Source organism: Oncorhynchus clarkii, chromosome 10, assembly GCF_045791955.1.
Source record: "Oncorhynchus clarkii lewisi isolate Uvic-CL-2024 chromosome 10, UVic_Ocla_1.0, whole genome shotgun sequence".
Classification (NCBI taxonomy): domain Eukaryota; kingdom Metazoa; phylum Chordata; class Actinopteri; order Salmoniformes; family Salmonidae; genus Oncorhynchus; species Oncorhynchus clarkii.
Window position 1 is genome coordinate 21,645,024 of NC_092156.1, and position 21,766 is coordinate 21,666,789.

The window sequence follows — 21,766 nt, forward strand, 5'->3', positions numbered from 1 at the left end:
ATTTGTATAGGAAGCTCACATTTTGGTTCTAGGCTGCTATAATGTCTGCCACAATCTAACATATTCTCATCTCACCTCTCCTCAAAATTTGACTTCCCTGACACTTCCAATATAAACTAGCTTTAGAATTCTCAGTGCACACACACTGGCCACACAACACAATAAGCATTGTATAAGGCAGACCAGGCATGCAATATATCGTTTCACATCTTCAATTCAGGGCTAGATTATAATCTGGACCACGGAAGATCTGTGTTGAAATGTGCCTATGTGGCTTCGATATTGGTAGTAAACAATTGCACTAGTTGCAAAATTGACTAAGATGTGTAAGTGGTAGAAATTTAGTCAAATAGTATCTTCCAAAAAGGAGATTTGCGAGATTCATGTAATCTAAGGTATGAAACAATTTTCTTTGGGATGTGTTAAGATTTAAATCCTGTCCACATGCCCACTTCTGGAAGTACCCAAATAATAATTGATTCGGAGCACAGCTGCAGAATCAACCTACAGCCCACCCTTTTCTGGATAGAACGCAGAGCTAACCAATTGAGGCATTAGTACACAGCATCTTGGGACTACTTTGATTGACATAACATGAGACAACGTACAAAACATACATTGGCACCAATGTTATGTTGAAAGAACGAGAACTGTTACTTATAAACAGCTTCTTTTTTTGTCTAAGACCCTCGTGGTCTTGTCATATAGCCGTAATTTACCCCTTACTGCTATAATTGACTTGTGGTGTAAGCCTGGAGATGGCGAGATACAACAGCTGTGAGTTCGAAACCCACAAGGTTTTTCTTTGAGGAAAAATGCTCCACTGTTTTGATTATCAGAACGTCCTGTTGGATGCTTTCATGGAAAAGTTTTGGATGACGTCCAACTACGTCAATGATTTAATTGGCTTATATGGAATTTGTTACCGGACATAATCATGCTTCTCACCTGATCGTGTTAGCACAGCGCAGCACAGCACAGCACAGCACAGCACAGACAGACAGACAGACAGACAGACAGACAGACAGACAGACAGACAGACAGACAGACAGACAGACAGACAGACAGAAATCGTACAGGAAGCCTGGGGATCCTCTAAGGAGAGATGCATTAATAATCAGCTATGTTAAAAACACAGCTGTGTCTGCACCTGGGCCCAGTTGAGAAGATTCCTAGAGGTCTGTTGATAGTGCCACCTTGCCTTCTGTGTCTGCAGATGAGGCATCTGCAAGCTGCACCACAGGTAAAGCTTTATCACTGCAGTGCAATCTGGGAGACTCATAAAGGAGAAGGATTGTTTTCTTTTATAAAGTTTCCAATCTTCATGACACCATATTCAACTTATTTTGTGTCACTCTTTCATCCATAGCACTCAAGTTTGCATGGACATTGTTAATATTCCTTATTGGAGGAAACTGGGTGGTTTTTGGTTTACTATTAAATCATAATTTAAGTATGAAAATATTTATGGGTATTGGGTGGGATAATTGCACCATGTAGTACTTACTGTATCTTCGCCCTATCAATTTTAAAGAAGAAATTAGTATGATCTGTGCAGCAATCCTCATTCCTAACCATTCAACTAGTGCAATACTTTTAACAAACAGCTGTTATTGTGGAATGTCTCACCTCTCAATCCAGAAAAGCTATTGCTATAACCTATTCATTCAAAGTGATATTATCTTACAAATGCATTATCTTAAAAGGTGTTTCCTTACTGCTCAAGGTTAACCAATATATATAAAATGAATAGCGTCGCCATTCAATTTGTTCACAGGAAATGATTCCTCATGTTTTTACTGGTTCTGTTCCCATCAAAATTCAGCTGTGAAGTGTTTAAGGCTGAAGTACTTGACTGATGTAATATTGCCAGAACAACAAGAGCCTCATCAACAATCGTAACCCAACACAAATTGCAACAAAAGCGACTACGTGAAATAAAGCCAAACAACGCAGACGTACACCATGAAAAGAAATTCATCCTTGATTTGTTTACACTTCTCTGTAAAAAGTCAAAGCCTTCACACAAAACATTGATGCTTTAGGAGAGCGAAGGCAGGAGAGAAATATGGGGCGGCAGCGTAGCCTAGTGGTTAGAGCGTTGGACTAGTAACCCCTTACTACAAATCCCCGAGCTGACAAGGTACAAATCTGTCATTCTTTCCCTGAACAAGGCAGTTAACCCACTGTTCCTAGGCCGTCATTGAAAATAAGAATTTGTTCTTAACTGACCTGCCTAGTTAAATAAAGGTAAAAAAAATACAAATACAAGACTACTTGTTGAATCTTAAACAGAACTCTAATCACCTGTGTACACCGAGTAACAAGCCTTTATAACTCAACATACCACTAGCTTAATGATAGAGCAGCTAATTCCATGTTAAAATGTTATGGGATGCATTTTCTCCATAGTTTTTAATGGTAAGCCACTTGGGTAGGCCTACATTATGATCAATTAGCCTGTTACGGTTTTCTTCCGATGAAGGAGAGGCGGACCAAAATGCAGCGTGGTAATTTTTATACATCTTTAATAAAGATGAAAAACGAACAATACAAAAACAAAAAAACGTAACACGAAAACCTAACAGCCTATACTGGTGCAAAACAGAGACAGGAACAATCACCCACGAAACACTCAAAGAATATGGCTGCCTAAATATGGTTCCCAATCAGAGACAACGATACACACCTGCCTCTGATTGAGAACCACTTCAGGCAACCATATACTTTCCTAGATAACCCCACTAAGCCACAATCCCAATGCCTAACAAAACCCCAAGACAAAACACACCACATAAAAAACCCATGTCACACCCTGGCCTAACCAAAATAATAAAGAAAACACAAAATACTAAGACCAGGGCGTGACATAGCCACAGTAGCCTACTTGGCCACTGTTAAAGCTGTAACTTTAAGTGGGTACACCCTCAGTGTTCACAGTAAATGCACGCTGGAAGTTGCACAGAATTTGCGCTTAGCAGACCTGAAATTGTCAAAAAAAATTAGAGGGAACATTGGATGTGATGCTTGTAAGGGAAGTGAACTGTACAGACAAAACTACAGTACATGTGGCTTCTGTAGGTAAGCCAGCACACATTGTTTTGTGGTCGGGCCTACGTAAGGCTGCAATCCATCCTACATGGTCCCCGGAGTGAGCTGAGTAACACGGTCTATGCTCTAACGTGGGGTGTGAATCCATTAAGGCTTCCCTTTATCTAGTTGCATGTCGATATTTTAATCCAACACTGGCCATTTTCCCAGCACTGAGAACCACTGAAGGTTCAAATGACTGGATATACTCCGTCACACCCTACCCTAGGTTGTGGGTGTCTCTCAGAAGGCGCTTGCTCTGAAAGATTAGGAATAACTTAGGTGAGAAAGGACATTTAAAATGAAACCTAAACCTGATACAATGTTGCTAGTGGTATGTTGAGTTATAAAGGCTTGTTACCTGGTGTACACAGATGATTAGAGTTCTGTTTAGGATTACAGTAGCAGCCAATGTGTGGTGTTCAATGTAGGCCTACAGACTTAAAAAAACAAAAACATGCAGGGCTTGACATTAACCTGTTTATCCAACTGTCCTTCAGACAAGGAGGTGACTGAAGATGGTGTTGTGTTGTTTGATGCAAGAAAGCGCTTTACAAAATATAATGCATTATACATTTCCATACCATTATTACGGAGAATCAGACAAATTATGCTACCCTAATTAGCTATTTCAACATTGATTATGTTAACTAACAGTGATCTTTACTCTGTGGGCTGATAAAGTATTTATTCTGCATGGCAGTCTACATAGTTAGTATTGTTTCTCTTCCATGGTGTTATGACCATTATGAGTCTACGGTGTTCATATCCGTGATTCTTACAAGTAGAGTGCACTAAATAAAGGTGTGTTTAAGACAAAGGACTTTACTTTTCCTACAAAAATAACTCAACAGGAGAGAGGTCAAGAATACTGGGGAAAATGGGTTTCGTACTTGGAAAAGGTCTAATACAAAGATGTCAATGTAACTAATATGATGATATGATGATGAAGGTATGAAGTGCACTGTAACTGCCAGATCTTTCAAAAAATATCTATATATATTTTATTTGACTTTATTTGTAGTTTCTTTGTGTTTCTACAATAAAAACAAAGTATACATATTTTTTTTAAATGTCTTGCTCATTCCTCACATATCTAATAACAGTGGAAGTAACTTCATTGATTCTAAAGTATTTGAGAAATAAAAATGTATCAAAAATGATCCTTATCTAAGACACAAAGAACAGTTCTTGAGATGTATAAAATGTGCTTCTTATCTTCCTCAAGGAACTTCTTAATTGTATTTCAGTGTCTTTAAAATCAAAGGGGTTTTGGCTGGCCTGGCTCTGAGCGCTGTCGAGGACGGACATACAGTGATGAATTAGCCACGTTTAAAGATTAGCTGGAGCTTCACTCGGAGGAATAACGTTAGATGACATGTTATTAAGCTGTAATGAAGAGCCTCTTGAAGCCTTGAGGTGCCTGGGTGCTCTGGGGGGAGGGGGTTTTGCCTACACAGTGGATGGGAGGGTGGGTGTGGTTGGAGTGGTGGGGGGAGGTGGGGGTAGCTACCACCGCCACATGGAAACCCCCCAGTGAACTAATCATGTCAAGAGATGAAATTATGAACCCCCATCTCCTCATCCCCCCACCCTCACGTCCCTCCCTCGCTCCTCGAACGAAAGAGGGGGAAAAAGCAAACAGATGCAGACTGCGGTCTCCTCTTGTCCTCTCTCCATTATTAATGATTAAAGTTCATATAGAATTAGCCGAGTTTGTCGATGATTTACAGTACCAGTCAAAAGTTTGGACACACCTACTCATTCAAGGGTTTTTCTTTATTTTGGCTATTTTCTACATTGTAGAATAATAGTGAAGACATCAAAACTATTAAATAACATATGGAATCATGTAGTAACCAAAAAAGTGTTAAACAAATCAAAAAATGTTTTATATTTGAGATTCTTCAAAGTAGCCACACTTTGCCTTGATGACAGGGGAGTGTGAAACTTGTCCAGTAGAGTAATGGTTGCACCTGTCTTCCTGCTTTGCACTCCTCACCTGAAGAAGGGTTTGGCGTCGACACTGTTGAAAGGGAACGCTATTTCTACTAGTACGCTAATTTCTCCTTTTAACCTCCACAAAACCTTACCCATAGGTGTTCCCTCTCTCAGTGAGTCCAATTTCTCACTGCCTTAAGGTGCTTCAGTTCGGCTGGCGGCTAGCTGAAGTTCGCTAGGCGGGACAAGTGAGTGTGCTCACATACTCCCTTAAAAGACCTTAGCTCGAAAAATGAGAAAAAAAAGGCGTCAATAGTAATATTTGTCCATTTTGAGACACCCGTAGCCAGTATTCACTTCCTCAAATAGTGTGTATTAATCTAAGATAACTCAAGAAATCTGTAATACATTTTTGCAAAGATCTTAGTCACACAATTTTATATCTAACTAAGGTGTATTGTGCAGATTTCTCAAAGAAAAAATGTGCATGAAAACAAGACTACTACTGAAGAATCCCTACTGTTGACCAATCACTGACAAAGGGGCGTAGACTTCAGCTACCGACATTGGCTAGCCTCAAGAAAGAATGTTGTGTGCCCAAACAACCGAAAAACCCTTTCCGAAGTCCAAAACTAACAAACACATCACAAAATGTCAAACTCAATGTCACTCCAGTAGGTCATTCACAACTACTGTCGCAACATTCCCTCTGAAAATGATTCAGGAAATAATATGTAAGCTATTGTACTAGCACCATTCTACTATACTGAACAGCTACTACTAAAAGGTAGCCAGTGCTTTATAGGCAATTGATTTATCTTGTTTCTTCAAGATCAAAGTTCTAAGATTTAGAGGCATTGGCAAGCATATGTTTTGGATTTGCCCAAAGAAACTTCACATTTATTAAACTTTTCGAGGCAGAAGGTTTTTTTCCAATCCCCTTGGCTTTTTTTAAGGCACGGTCAAGCAGATATTAATGCTTGGGATATTGTCCGCCACAAAGCCACTCTTTTCAAACCATAATTGAAAAAGGTTCTGTCTAAAGCAGCTTTCACTGGCCTTTCCAATAGCAAGCTAATAATTTCTTACCTTGTGTGTGTGTGTAGTGGAAGAATGAGATAAGGTGATATTCGCAACTGGTGACACTAGCAACCGGCAACACTAGCAACTGGGGACTGGCTGGCATGGGAGCACAGCATAATGGCACTTTCGGTGGCCTAGCGGTTAAGGGTGTGGGGCCAGTAATTGAAAGATTGCTGGTTCGAATCCATGAGCCGACAAGGTGAAAAATCTGTTGATGTGCCCTTGAGAAAGGCACTTAACCCTAGTTGAACTGGATAAGAGCATCAGACAAAAAAAATTTGAAATCAAGATTTATGACCTTGTTTTGATGACTGACCATTTGTGGGCTTTCACAAGGGTCAAACACACCTTATCTGTGGTCTTCTCGGTTGAGGGACATTCCCGCAGAACCTTGAGAGCACGGACAGTGTTGGAGGTGTGAAATATTCAAAATTAATGTTACTGTTTGATTTAAATGGTCAGGTTTCAAGAGTTCATAAAGAGCTACAGTATGAATTTGTATTTGTTTTATTTTACTGTAAGTGCTATGGATTTATTGTTACAGAGAAACAGTGTTTTTTGTTGGTTGGACGGAGGATAGTTCAAAGAGGAGTGACACTGGTGTGCTCCCATCATTTAAATTGAGATGATTAGATTAGAATCTGGGTGGGTTGTTCTTGCCTTTTGTTTTTACTAGCAAAGTGCAAAGAAATGTTCATGCAGATTGGGGGTGAGTTCTTGCTTGAATTTGGTTAAAAGGACAGTGAATTCACTTATGCTTTCAGGACTTGTTACCAAGCTCTTGTGTGTATCACACAGATCGTTTTTTATGTTTGAGATTATTCTGAACTGAAGACACATGTAACCACGTTAAGTCTTAGCCTATTGGTGATAGTCATTTACTTGGAGTAGTCTGTAATGTTTCATGTATTTCATGTGCACTGTAGTCGTTTGAGTGTTAATTATTTTGTGACTAATAAATTATATTAGTTGAAGTGGCTAAATGCATTCCTCATTTTACAGAGTAATTATTTGATTGACTATAGGCTTATAATTGATTAAGTCTATTTCTATAGTTGTTATATAAACTATACATTGCACATGCTTCGGTACAACCTTGACATCTTTGATCCATTTGCCTCAATATATTAATGCTAGAATATTGGTCACCTAGATTAGCTATTTGTATCTAGTCTTTTAATAATTGCATAACAGTGCAAGTAAGATACATGTTCATTATAGTCATACTGAGAGGTGATGTAAGGCTCGCTACCTTGACTAGATTCCTCCTTATTATATTCAACATAATTTCTACATAATGGTTGTATAATTTCCATCCACTACATGTGACCACCTAATCCGATAACAGTAGTTGATATTTGTTGGAACACATATTCTGATTCCTTTGGAGAGCAAAATTTAGATTGTGTATGGTGTCCATATTAGGATACATGTCAATCGAAGTTGGAATTGGATGTGTGACTGTCCTAACATGGAAACAGTATAGGTGTCCTAGATTGATGACATCATACCTGTCCTGATGTCAGCCTCTGACAAAAAACGTGAACAAGTTTACATAAAGAAATAGAGGTGTCACAACTGGGTGAGGTTGTCACAAGTTGGAATAATGGCATAAAATGTCTGTCACAGACATTGAAAATAGTTGGAGAGAATGGTTATGACTGTATACTTACTTACTTCGAGCAATATGCAAATCTCATTTTGAGAATGAATGGGCCCTCTTATTTCCTCCCAGCATAGTTCAAAATCATTAGAGGGAAATTTGAAACTGGGGAAGGATTCTCTGTATTTAGCACATAAACAGTATAATTGATACATGGTAATCCTATGAACACTTCCTGATTACAACACAGTCACACTACTGTGATTTTCATTGAAAACTCTGCTTCATGGACCTATGGTTATACTGCCAATAACAACCAGAAAATGAGATTAAGGAGGAATATTGTCAATGAAGGAATTACTGAAATACTAGAATGTTTTATTTTTTTGATGGCTGTTACCTATCTTATCATTTAATCTTGATCTTGATATTTCAGTGTATTCTATTTTTCCCTTCTCAGAGTGTTGCCAATATTCATATTTCATTTTACAATGAATAACATTTCTGCAGAGAAAACAAGCAGAGAGGACCCAGTAAATTAAATCCTACAACAGCATGAGCTCCAGAATATGATTTCACGCAGCACTGCAAGTTCAATTCATCAGAGATGAATATGTCGCTCTGCTTATGTATCCTGTGGGCAATCACAAATTGCATATGAATTGTTGAGTGCCATTTTGTAAAGTGCCAAATGCTTCAATGTCAAAGGAAAAGGGACAAATCACATCCTGAGCCATATGCTGTGAATGAGGAGGTCTGCAAACAAATTACAACAGCTGGCTTCTTGAAAAATAGTGTTTTCACTGAGGCTTTGGATCATTTTGGCTCTGCCTAATTCAATGGTCATTACGGAATATGAGCTTACTTTAATGCCTATGAACAAATACACACGCACACACACACACACACACCACTCAGTGTTAGTAATGTCTAAGTGTTGGACAAATATATCAAAAGCCTTTTCTGTGATTCTGGCATGCAACTGTATCAACATGGACAATATTGCTTTTCAATTCTTGTTTGCAAAAGAGAACAAGGCCAAATGAAACATTGGTGTCATCTCTGACCAAATGACCTTTAGCAGAAAGAATTGATTGAATTGTTTCACAACAAACAGAGTTACAGGAAAGTGATCATAAAGAAAGCGACCAGTGGGACTGCATGGAAACAAAGGCACCTTGCTTGCCAACCTCATTTGTCTTTTCAGAGAGATCAGATTTCAATGTTAGATGCTCTTGAACAAACCCCCAGATACATTGAGGGTATTCGATTAAACTGGTCCGGGTTGCACCGGGTAAAGCCCTGCTCAAATGGAACAGTAATCTGCACTGCTCTGTCATATTGTTAACAATGCAGCATGATGCATCGTTCAGAAATGTACATCATAGTTTTTCTTTAAAATACTGTATATGTTTGAATTTTCAAACTAGTTTTTATTGGGAATGCAGATAAAGCATTTGTATGAAAATCAATGAATTTAGCATGTGAAAACACAGAATCCTACTCATTACTCCATGTGCTTAACCTTCGCAGAGATAAAGAGGCAAAGCGAGAAGATTACTTCTGCCCAAAATCTGTCCAGGTAAGATAAGCAGACCAAGTGACCAAGTTATTTTTTGTATGGAGGTCTATGGGAGAGTGTTAAATACGTCAGGCTTATTTGATCTTATTGAAGTTACGTAATGTTTAGGCTGTTACAAATGTACTGATGTAAGTGGATGCACGTGGCATTCTGGCAACTGAGAAAAACAACTTACTAGTAGCCTGTTGTTCACACGTGTATCTGCCCTCTCCTTCTCCCGCCTGCCTTCCATTTTTGCGTACATGTATTTCCATTGTTGGAGCAGTCACTCGACTATCTTGTCATTATATTTGATCATACTTGACCTATGTCACTTTTGTTTTGGCCAACTGGTTTTCTGTTCAACCTGATAATTAATTGCACCCACCTGGTGTCCCAGGTCTTAAACAGTCCCTGATTAGAGGAGAACAATGAAAAAATACAGTGGAACTGACTTTGAGGGCCAGAGTTGAGTTTGAGAGGGCTAATGAGCAAATGCAATGCATTGTCTTCCAAGACATGGCCTTTTCCAATGACCTGCTAGCCCTACAATTATTTCAAAAGTAACTGATAACTCTAATATCAGATTTACTCTCAAGTGGTTTCCAAAAGCAGATTGAAAAAACACCCGTTTATGCCAGCGCTGCTCAAACCTACTGTATTCCTTGAGCTCTAACATCCTGTAGGTTTACAGTCAAACCCTAATTTAGCACACCTGATTCTACTTATTAGCTGCTCACCAAGACCTTAACTAGCTGAAACAGGTATGTTGGTCTGAAAACCTATAGGACGGTAGATCTCCAGGAAGAGGATTTGGCAGCCCTGCTTTATGCCTTTAAAAAAAACTTCTGTAAAAGCATGAGGCAAATTTGGTCATGCTCATCCAAGACAGCATCAATAACTACACCAGGTCAAACCGTTTAGCCAGTGGCAGACAGGACGTTGGCCAAACATCTTAACCCAAACCTTACAAGAAACCAATGCCCATCCCTACATGTATGCTTTGAACTGTATACAATCCAGTGCTGTTTCCAGAACTTTCCTACACCACTGGGTAAGGTCCCCAGCGATTTTGCCATCACTCCACTGACAGTGCTAATAGAACATTATTCCCATTGATAGACGTATCACAGCAAATGGCATGCCATACGTTTCCCCTGTATAATAGTCTGATTGCCACTCATCACGAGAGCTGCCACCAGTCTACAACATCAGTCCACAATGCCATAGAGCTGTCAATCATCTGCCGACACTGCCAAATTAGAGTGCACAGACCTTCAAGACTCCAACAGGAACTTTCCTAACTGGCAATTTTTCTCCCCCAAGACACAAATTACAGCGCGATTCGGAAACAAAAGTGGATCGGCTCAACTGAGCTAGACAGCATGATTGATGGCCGCTGTCACATCTGTGTTGTCCGTGATGTTTTGCAGTGTGAAAGTATGAATCTTACCACAACATTGGATGGGAGAGTGAATGAGAGGGCAAAAAAAGTATAATTTCAAGACATAAGGGAGCCAAAAAATTATCAAGCTGTTGATAAGATTGACAGTCCTGCAAGCACGGTGTAGGCCGCACATTCATTTACAAACTGCATAGTCTTTAGTATTTACCATCGTTTTTAATGACAAATGCCCAGTATGATGTTCCTGACAGTTCGACGAATGGACACTCGTAACCTCCTCCATATAATGTGTCTTTAATGGCCCACATTGATCCATTTGGCCCGGCAGTGCATTGTCCTCACCATGCACTGTTTTCTTCATTCATACTTCTTCTAATCCTTTTAGAGAGCCTGGCAGCCAAGGATGAAGTGGAAAGCGTTGAATAATTCATTCACAGTTGTCCCCAAATGAATTGAAGTGGGGACAGGCTTTTGGTGCACTAAATCTAGCTGAATCGTCAATTGATTGCGTCCATATATTAAGGTAACCAGTGATGTAGTAGTAAAAAAATAGGTGGGTACACTCCCTAAACTTTCAATGCATTTTTTTGCAAAACATTTCCTCATGTTCCTGCCTGACATTGAGTGTGAAGCACTAGATAGAATAATACCCATCTGATGCCTTGGCGGTTTTCTCACAGATTTTTAGTCATGCTTGTTGAGAACAGTTCGTCATGTATAATTTGATTTGTTGGATTTATTTTCAAATATATTGTCTAAATATAGCCAAATCACTTAGCAGTCACTTTAATACAATTATTGCAGGCATAAATGCTTTATTTTTGGGAGTGGTTCATAATCAGAAGCGAGAGAGATGGAGACAAACTGGGAAAACAGTGAAGAAATGTCACTCCAGAACACATTTAGGTTTTTACACACTCCGGTGAGAATGTCTTTCTGAGCAGCCAAACATCCCTCACATCTTCCTCCTTTCTTTCTTTCATTAGAGCTTGCACATTAATGCCAAGTAAGATAACCCGCCATCTTCGCATCTCCCTGACATTAACAGACACTCTCAGCCACAGACATCGCTTATTGGTTTTCACAGAAGTGATTTCATCCCTTCATATTGGCAGCTTTTGTTGCCGCTTAATGTCAGTCTATGGTGTCTGTTATGACAACTAAATTAATATACATTTCCTTTCTCTGTTATTCCCCGATTTAATAGAGTAGAGTTGGTAGATCAACATTGCCATCATAATGCATGCATTGCATTAGAATAGAGTGTGGTTTTAATTACACTCAATTCCAACCATGGATAATGACACCATCTGGTTTATGCATACAGGCATTTCATTAAACAGTTACCCTTTAACTATAATTGTGATGTGCACTTCATATAAAAGTTAGCAGGAAACAGATGATATTCAATGTAAATATTGAAAAATCAGGGCAGTTGTTTTAGTGCGGTTGTTAAAGAGTGTCTCCAGTACTTTGGTATACTTTTTAACCAGTAGTTCTGAAAGTTGTATTTTATTTTTAAAATAGTGCTCACGGTCCAACAAAAATTATGTGCAGATATGTGCACCACATCATTGCTCTCCCTCTCACTCTGTGTGTGCATGATGTGCCTCATGCTAACTGTCACTCACATGGCAAGGGGCTGAAGCTCATTGGTTGAACTCAAATTGCTAGGGGGCTGGTCCACGTGGGGGAACATGTAGGGAAAATGGCACAGCACAGCTTCCAGAAAAACAGTTTCTCACAAACTAGGGATTTCGTGGCTAATTGAGGTAAAACAGTAATTCTGCTCATATATTATACATGTATGAACTACACATTGACACATCCAGGCCCAAGTGCAAGTGTCACGTTCTGACCATAGTTATTTTGTGTTTTCCTTGTTTTAGTGTTGGTCAGGATGTGAGCTGGGTGGGCATTCTATGTTGTGTGTCTGGCAGGAGCAGGAGAGGCAGCGATGTCAGGATTTCTGGACATGGGAGCAGAATCTGGACTATACTACTTGGGAAGGGATAGACAGGTGGGCGGTCGACCCAGGGAGAGTGCCGGAGCCCGCCTGGGATTCGCTGGAGCAGTGCGAGGAGGGTTACAGGAGAATGGAGTTGGCGAAACGAGCACGGCGGCACGGTAGGAAGCCCGAGAGGCAGCCCCAAAAATGTCTTGGGGGGTGGCACACAGGGAGTATGGCGAAGCCAGGTAGGAGACCTGCGCCAACTTCCTGTGCTTACCGGAGAGCGAGAGAGACCGGGCAGGCACCGTGTTATGCTGTGGAGCGCACGGTGTCTCCAGTGCGGGTGCATAGCCCGGTGCGGTACATTCCAGCTCCTCGTATCGGCCGGGCTAGAGTGGGCATCGTGCCAGGTAAGGTTGGGCAGGCTCGGTGCTCAAGAGCTCCAGTGCGCCTGCACGGTCCGGTCTATCAAGTGCCACCTACACGCACCAGCCCTCCGGTGGCAGCCCCCCGCACCAGGCTTCCTGTGTGTGTCCAGAGCCCAGTACGCCATGTTTCTCCTCCCCGCACTCGGTGTCCTCGGCCCAGTACAACCAGTGCCGGCACCACGTACCAGGCCTACAGTGCGCCTCGCCTGTCCAGAGCTGCTAGAGTCTCCCGCCTGTCCAGAGCTGCTAGAGTCTCCCGTCTGTCCAGAGCTGCTAGAGTCTCCCGTCTGTCATGAGCCGCCAGTCTGCAAGGAGCCGCCAGAGCCGCCAGTCAGCCAGGATCCGCCAGAGCCGCCAGTCAGCCAGGATCCGGCTGTCAGCCAGGATCCGCCAGAGCCGCCAGTCAGCCAGGATCCGGCAGTCAGCCAGGATCCGCCAGAGCCGCCAGTCAGCCAGGATCCGCCAGAGCCGCCAGTCAGCCAGGCTCCGCCAGAGCCGTCAGTCAGCCAGAAGCTGCCAGAGCCGTCAACCAGCCTGAGCTATCTCTCAGTCCTGAGCTACCCCTCAGTACTGAGCTACCCCTCAGTCCTGAGCTACCCCTCAGTCCTGAGCTACCCCTCAGTCCTGAGCTACACCTCGGTCATGAGCTACCCCTCGGTCATGAGCCACCTCTCGGTCATGAGCTACCTCTCAGTCATGAGCTACCTCTCAGTAATGAGCTGCCCTTCAGTCCGGGGCTGTCCCTCAGTCCGGAGGAGTTTCCTCAGTCATGAGGCACCCCTCAGTCCAGAGGCGCTACTCAGTCTAGTGGGACCCTTTTGTTAGGGTTAGGCCAAGGTCGGCGGCGAGGGTCGCATCTCTAAGGACAATAAGGAAGAAGCCCACCCAGACCCTCCCCTATAGGTTTAGGTTGTGCGGACACAGTCCGCACCTTGGGGGGGGGGGGGGGGGTAATGCCACGTTCTGACCATAGTTCTTTTGTGTTTTCCTTGTTTTAGTGTTGGTCAAGGACGTGAGCTGGGTGGGCATTCTATGTTGTGTGTCTAGTTTGTCCGTTTCTATGTATGGCCTGATATGGTTCTCAATCAGAGGCAGGTGTAAGTCATTGTCTCTGATTGGGAACCATATTTAGGTAGCTTGTTTTGTGTTGGGGTTTGTGGGTGGTTGTTTCCTGTCTTTGTGTTCTCTTCTCTTTCGGTTTTGCCACGTTTGTTATTTTGTATTTGTGTAGTGTTCACGTTATCGTCTTTCATTAAACATGTTGAACACGAACTACACTACATTTTGGTCCTCCTCTCCTTCCCAGGAAGATAACCGTTACAGCAAGGTTTAAAAAAATACTTGGCAGTCGCCAAAGTTCCGGAGCATGTCTTAAAAAGGGGATATTGAAAATCCTGTACTGTGAAGAAGAATTGGCTCAGCCGACGACATGTAAATGAGAGACAAACATCTGGACTGGATGCATTCATGTTGAGTGTTCCAGGCAGAAAGTGCGTGATCGTATTGAAGCAAGCGGCCCATGATTCTTGGAGCATGTTCACTGGAAACCAAAGGGCTGCTTCCGGCGCCGACAGAGATGGCCGCCTCGCTTCGCGTTCCTAGGAAACTATGCAGTTTTTTGTTTTTTTACGTGTTATTTCTTACATTAGTACCCCAGGTCATCTTAGGTTTCATCACATACAGTCGAGAAGAACTACTGAATATAAGATCAGCGTCAACTCACCATCAGTACGACCAAGAATACGCTTTTCGCGACGCGGATCCTGTGCTCTGCCTTACAAACAGGACAACGGAGTGGATCCCATGCAGCGACCCAAAAAAACGACTCCGAAAAAGAGGGAAACGAGGCGGTCTTCTGGTCAGACTCCGGAGACGGGCACACCGTGCACCATTCCCTAGCATTCTTCTTGCCAATGTCCAGTCTCTTGACAACAAGGTTGATGAAATCCGAGCAAGGGTAGCATTCCAGAGGGACATCAGAGACTGTAACGTTCTTTGCTTCACGGAAACGTGGCTTACTGGAGAGACGCTATCCGAAGCGGTGCAGCCAACAGGTTTCTCCACGCATCGCGCAGACAGGAAAAAACATCTTTCTGGTAAAAAGAGGGGCGGGGGCGTATGCCTTATGACTAACGTGACATGGTGTGATGAAAGAAACATACAGGAACTCAAATCCTTCTGTTCACCTGATTTAGAATTCCTCACAATCAAATGTAGACCGCATTATCTACCAAGAGAATTCTCTTCGATTATAATCACAGCCGTATATATCCCCCCCACATCGTTGGCTCTGAATGAACTTTATTTGACTCTTTGCAAACTGGAAACCATTTATCCGGAGGCTGCATTCATTGTAGCTGGGGATTTTAACAAGGCTAATCTGAAAACAAGACTCCCCAAATTTTATCAGCATATCGATTGCGCAACCAGGGGTGGAAAGACCTTGGATCATTGTTACTCTAACTTCCGCGACGCATATAAGGCCCTGCCCCGCCCCCCTTTCGGAAAAGCTGACCACGACTCCATTTTGTTGATCCCTGCCTACAGACAGAAACTAAAACAAGAGGCTCCCACGCTGAGGTCTGTCCAACGCTGGTCCGACCAAGCTGACTCCACACTCCAAGACTGCTTCCATCACGTGGACTGGGACATGTTTCGTATTGCGTCAGACAACAACATTGACGAATACGCTGATTCGGTGTGCGAGTTCATTAGAACGTGCGTTGAAGATGTCGTTCCCATAGCAACGATTAAAACATTCCCTAACCAGAAACCGTGGATTGATGGCAGCATTCGTGTGAAACTGAAAGCGCGAACCACTGCTTTTAATCAGGGCAAGGTGTCTGGTAACATGACCGAATACAAACAGTGCAGCTATTCCCTCCGCAAGGCTATCAAACAAGCTAAGCGTCAGTACAGAGACAAAGTAGAATCTCAATTCAACGGCTCAGACACAAGAGGCATGTGGCAGGGTCTACAGTCAATCACGGACTACAGGAAGAAATCCAGCCCAGTCACGGACCAGGATGTCCTGCTCCCAGGCAGACTAAATAACTTTTTTGCCCGCTTTGAGGACAATACAGTGCCACTGACACGGCCTGCAACGAAAACTTGCGGTCTCTCCTTCACTGCAGCCGAGGTGAGTAAGACATTTAAACGTGTTAACCCTCGCAAGGCTGCAGGCCCAGACGGCATCCCCAGCCGCGCCCTCAGAGCATGCGCAGACCAGCTGGCCGGTGTGTTTACGGACATATTCAATCAATCCCTATACCAGTCTGCTGTTCCCACATGCTTCAAGAGGGCATGCATTGTTCCTGTTCCCAAGAAAGCTAAGGTAACTGAGCTAAACGACTACCGCCCCGTAGCACTCACTTCCGTCATCATGAAGTGCTTTGAGAGACTAGTCAAGGACCATATCACCTCCACCCTACCTGACACCCTAGACCCACTCCAATTTGCTTACCGCCCAAATAGGTCCACAGACGATGCAATCTCAACCACACTGCACACTGCCCTAACCCATCTGGACAAGAGGAATACCTATGTGAGAATGCTGTTCATTGACTACAGCTCGGCATTTAACACCATAGTACCCGCCAAGCTCGTCATCAAGCTCGAGACCCTAGGTCTCGACCCCGCCCTGTGCAACTGGGTACTGGACTTCCTGACGGGCCGCCCCCAGGTGGTGAGGGTAGGCAACAACATCTCCTCCCCGCTGATCCTCAACACTGGGGCCCCACAAGGGTGCGTTCTGAGCCCTCTCCTGTACTCCCTGTTCACCCACGACTGCGTGGCCACGCACGCCTCCAACTCAATCATCAAGTTTGCGGACGACACAACAGTGGTAGGCTTGATTACCAACAACGACGAGACGGCCTACAGGGAGGAGGTGAGGGCCCTCGGAGTGTGGTGTCAGGAAAATAACCTCACACTCAACGTCAACAAAACTAAGGAGATGATTGTGGACTTCAGGAAACAGCAGAGGGAACACCCCCCTATCCACATCGATGGAACAGTAGTGGAGAGGGTAGCAAGTTTTAAGTTCCTCGGCATACACATGACAGACAAACTGAATTGGTCCACTCACACAGACAGCATTGTGAAGAAGGCGCAGCAGCGCCTCTTCAACCTCAGGAGGCTGAAGAAATTCGGCTTGTCACCAAAAGCACTCACAAACTTCTACAGATGCACAATCGAGAGCATCCTGGCGGGCTGTATCACCGCCTGGTACGGCAACTGCTCCGCCCTCAACCGTAAGGCTCTCCAGAGGGTAGTGAGGTCTGCACAACGCATCACCGGGGGCAAACTACCTGCCCTCCAGGACACCTACACCACCCGATGTCACAGGAAGGCCATAAAGATCATCAAGGACATCAACCACCCGAGCCACTGCCTGTTCACCCCGCTATCATCCAGAAGGCGAGGTCAGTACAGGTGCATCAAAGCTGGGACCGAGAGACTGAAAAACAGCTTCTATCTCAAGGCTATCAGACTGTTAAACAGCCACCACTAACATTGAGTGGCTGCTGCCAACACACTGACACTGACTCAACTCCAGCCACTTTAATAATGGGAATTGATGGGAAATTATGTAAATATATCACTAGCCACTTTAAACAATGCTACCTTATATAATGTTACTTACCCTACATTATTCATCTCATATGCATACGTATATACTGTACTCTATATCATCGACTGTATCCTTATGTAATACATGTATCACTAGCCACTTTAACTATGCCACTTTGTTTACATACTCATCTCATATGTATATACTGTACTCGATACCATCTACTGTATCTGCCTGTGCTGCTCTGTACCATCACTCATTCATATATCCTTATGTACATATTCTTTATCCCCTCACACTGTGTACAAGACAGTAGTTTTGGAATTGTTAGTTAGATTACTTGTTGGTTATTACTGCATTGTCGGAACTAGAAGCACAAGCATTTCGCTACACTCGCATTAACATCTGCTAACCATGTGTATGTGACAAATAAAATTTGATTTGATTTGATTTGATTTGCTTCTACACGTAATTAGAAGACAAAACACGTTTACACACACACACACACACACACACACACACACACACACACACACACACACACACACACACACACACACACACACACGCACGCATGCACGCTCTCGTGGCTTGTGGTTGCCAGCCCAAACAGAAAAATAACTAAACTAATCCAACATTGAATGGCCTATGGCCAAGCTATTAGTATATTTGGCTGCAGGTTGGACCTACCAGCATTGAGGTTGTAGGTTTCTCTCCCGTGGGCATCATAGTCAAGATGCACTGTCTATACAATGCTTTGGACTTACTAAATTGAGTAAAATCAAGCGTTGTATCACTCAAACTCCAGTTTGATGTTAAAATGCTAGGTACAGATGGGACAACTATTTCAGAACATCAATAAATGTCCCTTTTAATGTAAATTCATCAATATGGCTGACAGTACAGCTGTTCTGCTAGCCTGAAACAACTATTTAGCCTATATAATGCAGGCAATATTCATGTGAATCAAGTGATGTTCTTTTAGAAGGCAGGTTGACACAAGACATTACATTTTAGATGGATAAATTAGGTCAGGCTGTAACAGCTTTGTTCGTCAGCCAAGGACTCCATACTTATTACACGGTCATGGAGCATTACAACAGTATGGGCGGCAGGTTAAAGCGGTGGGCCAATAACGGAAAGGTGGCTGGTTTGACTACCTGAGCTGACAAGGTGGAAATCTGTTGATGTGCCCTTGAGCAAGGCACTTAACTCTCATTTGTTATACACCAAGCTCTTAAAACATCAGCAACACAGGTAATTTGAATTTTGATGACTAGAGACGATACGCTTTTAGAATAGATACACTGCTCTATTATACTCATTGATTGATTGTATGTTTTGACCTCAAAGGTTTGCAGTCTTACCTTTTGCAGAGCGATGTTTCCATATGATGTTAGGCTCTGGTCGTCCAATGGCCAGACACATGAGAGTTACATTGCTGCCCTCGTTCACTGTGATGTCCGTCGATATGTTTGTGATCTTCGCAGGTACTGAGAAAAGAGGAAACATAAACAAAGAACATTGAAGCAATAAGGGCCGATGGGGTGTGTTATATGGCAAATATACCATTTCAATTTTTAATGTCACATTCACAAGTAAAGTGAAATGCCTTTCTTGCTAGCTCTAACCACAACAATGCAGTAATCAATACCAATGTAATACTAAAAATAACAAGGTAGAACATAAACACACGATTGTATCCTATTGCAACAACACATCATCAGTAGGGTAAAACTAACCTGTCTCACGACGGGTGTGTAGAGACAGTATAAATGTATGTGCATATTATGTGTGTGAGTGTAACAGTTTAGCTTCCGTCCCTCTCCTCGCCCCTACCTGGGCTCAAACCAGGGACCCTCTGCACACATAGACAACAGCCACCATCGAAGCATCGTTACCCATCGCTCCACAAAAGCCGCAGCCCTTGCAGCACAAGGGGAACAACTACTTTAAGGTCTCAGAGCGAGTGACGTCACCGATTGAAATGCTATTAGCGCGCACCCCGCTAACTAGCTAGTCATTTCACATCGGTTACATGAGCAAATGGTGGAGTGAGTGTTTGCATGTGTGTTGGAGTATCAGTGTGCTTAGTGGGTAGGGCCTTGTTCCTAGCCCTTTGTCATGTTATATTGTGCGCATATAGCACAAATCCTGTGGTACCTTATTGATTTTACAAAGCAGTAACCAACATATTAAAACAATAAATTACATTGTTCGCCTAAATACTCACTTCTGATTTTTCAGAGGGTGTTGATTATTTCTCAGTAAATGCACAGCAAAAAAATATATTTAACGGGTAAAAAGTAGTTCTAACATAAAATTGTAAAAAATATTTGCCCACCTACAAAAAGAAAGGATGCAAGTGAATTTAGCTTGTGAGCCAGTATTCATTTAGCAAACTTTTATCCAGCGTTGTTGCATGTCATTTCCGGCTCATTTAGTGACCACTAGCTAGTAAAATGTTCCCAAGAGGCGAAACCAAAAGTGTTGTAAAACAGTGTTACAACTTTGAGTTGATCTTCCAAAAGTCAAATTTAGAACATTATTGGCATTGTTGAATTTGATTGTCATAAGAAGTTAGCTAACATTTAGCAGCGATGCACAGCTAGCTAGTATTTTCCCAAGAAAATGTGTTACCAAGGCAACAAGCTAGTGCTGTGTGAATTTTTATTTAGACATTAGACTGCTATGTGAATTTGAACTTACAGTACATGTAACAATTGTCACATCCATTATTATAGCTAATCATGGTTATTAGAATGGATAGGGCAGACAGATACAGTGACTTCAGAAAGTGTTCACACCCCTTTTTCTAAATGTTATTGTTTTACAGCCTGAATTTAAAATAATTGAATCTAAGATTATGTCACTGGCCTACACACAATTCCCCATAATGTCAAAGGGCAAATATGTTTTCAGAAACGTTTGGAAATTAATAAAACCTGAAAAGCTGTCTTGAGTCAATAAGAATTCAACCCGTTTGTTTTGGCAGGTCCAAATAAGTTCAGTAGTAAACATTTGCTCAGCCAAAAGTTTGGACCCACCTACTCATTCAACCTACAAATTGTCTTTATTTTGTATATTTTCTACATTGTAGAATAATAGTGAAGTCATCAAAACTATGAAATACCACATATGGAATGATAAAAAAAAAAGTGTTGAACAAAAAATATATATTTTATATTTGAGATTCTTCAAAGTAGCCACCCTTTGCCTTGATGACAGCTTGCACACTCTTGGCATTCTCTTAACCAGCTTCAACTGGAATGCTTTTCAACAGTCTTGAAGGAGTTCCCACATATGCTGAGCACTTGTTGCCTGCTTTTCCTTCACTCTGCGGTCCAACTCATCCCAAACAATCTCAATTGGGTTGAGATCGGGTGATTGGGAAGGCCAGGTCATCTAATGCAGCACTCCATCACTCTACTTCTTGGTCAAATAGCCTAGAGGTGTGTTGGGTCAGTTTCCTGTTGAAAAACAAATGACAGTCCCACACTAAGCGCAAACCAGATGGGATGGCGTATCACTGCAGAATGCTGTGGAAGCCATGCTGGTTAAGTGTGCCTTGAAATCTAAATAAATCACTGACAGTGTCACCAGCAAAGCACCCCCATACCAACACAGCTCCTCCTCCATGCTTCATGGTGGGAACCACACATGCGGAGATCATCCGTTCACCTACTCTGCGTCTCACAAAGACACGGCGGTTGGAACCAAAAATCTCAAATTTCGACTCATCAGACCAAAGGACAGTTTTTCACTGGTCTAATATCCATTGCTTGTGTTTATTGGCCCAAGCAAGTCTCTTCTTATTAATGGTGTCCTTTGGTAGTGGTTTCTTTGCAGCAATTGAGGCCTGATTCACGCAGTCTCCTCTGAAAAGATGATGTTGAGATGTGTCTGTTACTTGAACCGTGTGAAGCATTTATTTGGGCTGCAATTTCTGAGGCTGGTAACTAATGAACTTATCCTCTGCAGCAGATGTAACTCTGGGTCTCCCTTTCCTGTGGTGGTCCTCATGAGAGCCAGTTTCATCATAGAGCTTGATGGTTTTTGCCACTGAACTTGAAGAAACGTTCAAGTTCTTGACATTTTCAGGATTGACTGAAAAAAAAAGTAATGACGGCC

General features: G+C 42.5%; 1 protein-coding gene across 2 annotated transcripts in view; it reads right to left on the reverse strand.

The window, feature by feature from the left end:
• The window catches only part of LOC139419472 (opioid-binding protein/cell adhesion molecule-like), a 323,614-nt gene that overhangs the window by 33,559 nt on the left and 268,289 nt on the right, over positions 1-21,766 (reverse strand). For both annotated transcript variants that reach the window (XM_071169422.1, XM_071169421.1), the window contains one exon: positions 19,003-19,128. In XM_071169422.1, coding sequence (XP_071025523.1) covers positions 19,003-19,128 — 126 coding nt within the window. The remainder of the gene's footprint in view (positions 1-19,002; positions 19,129-21,766) is intronic.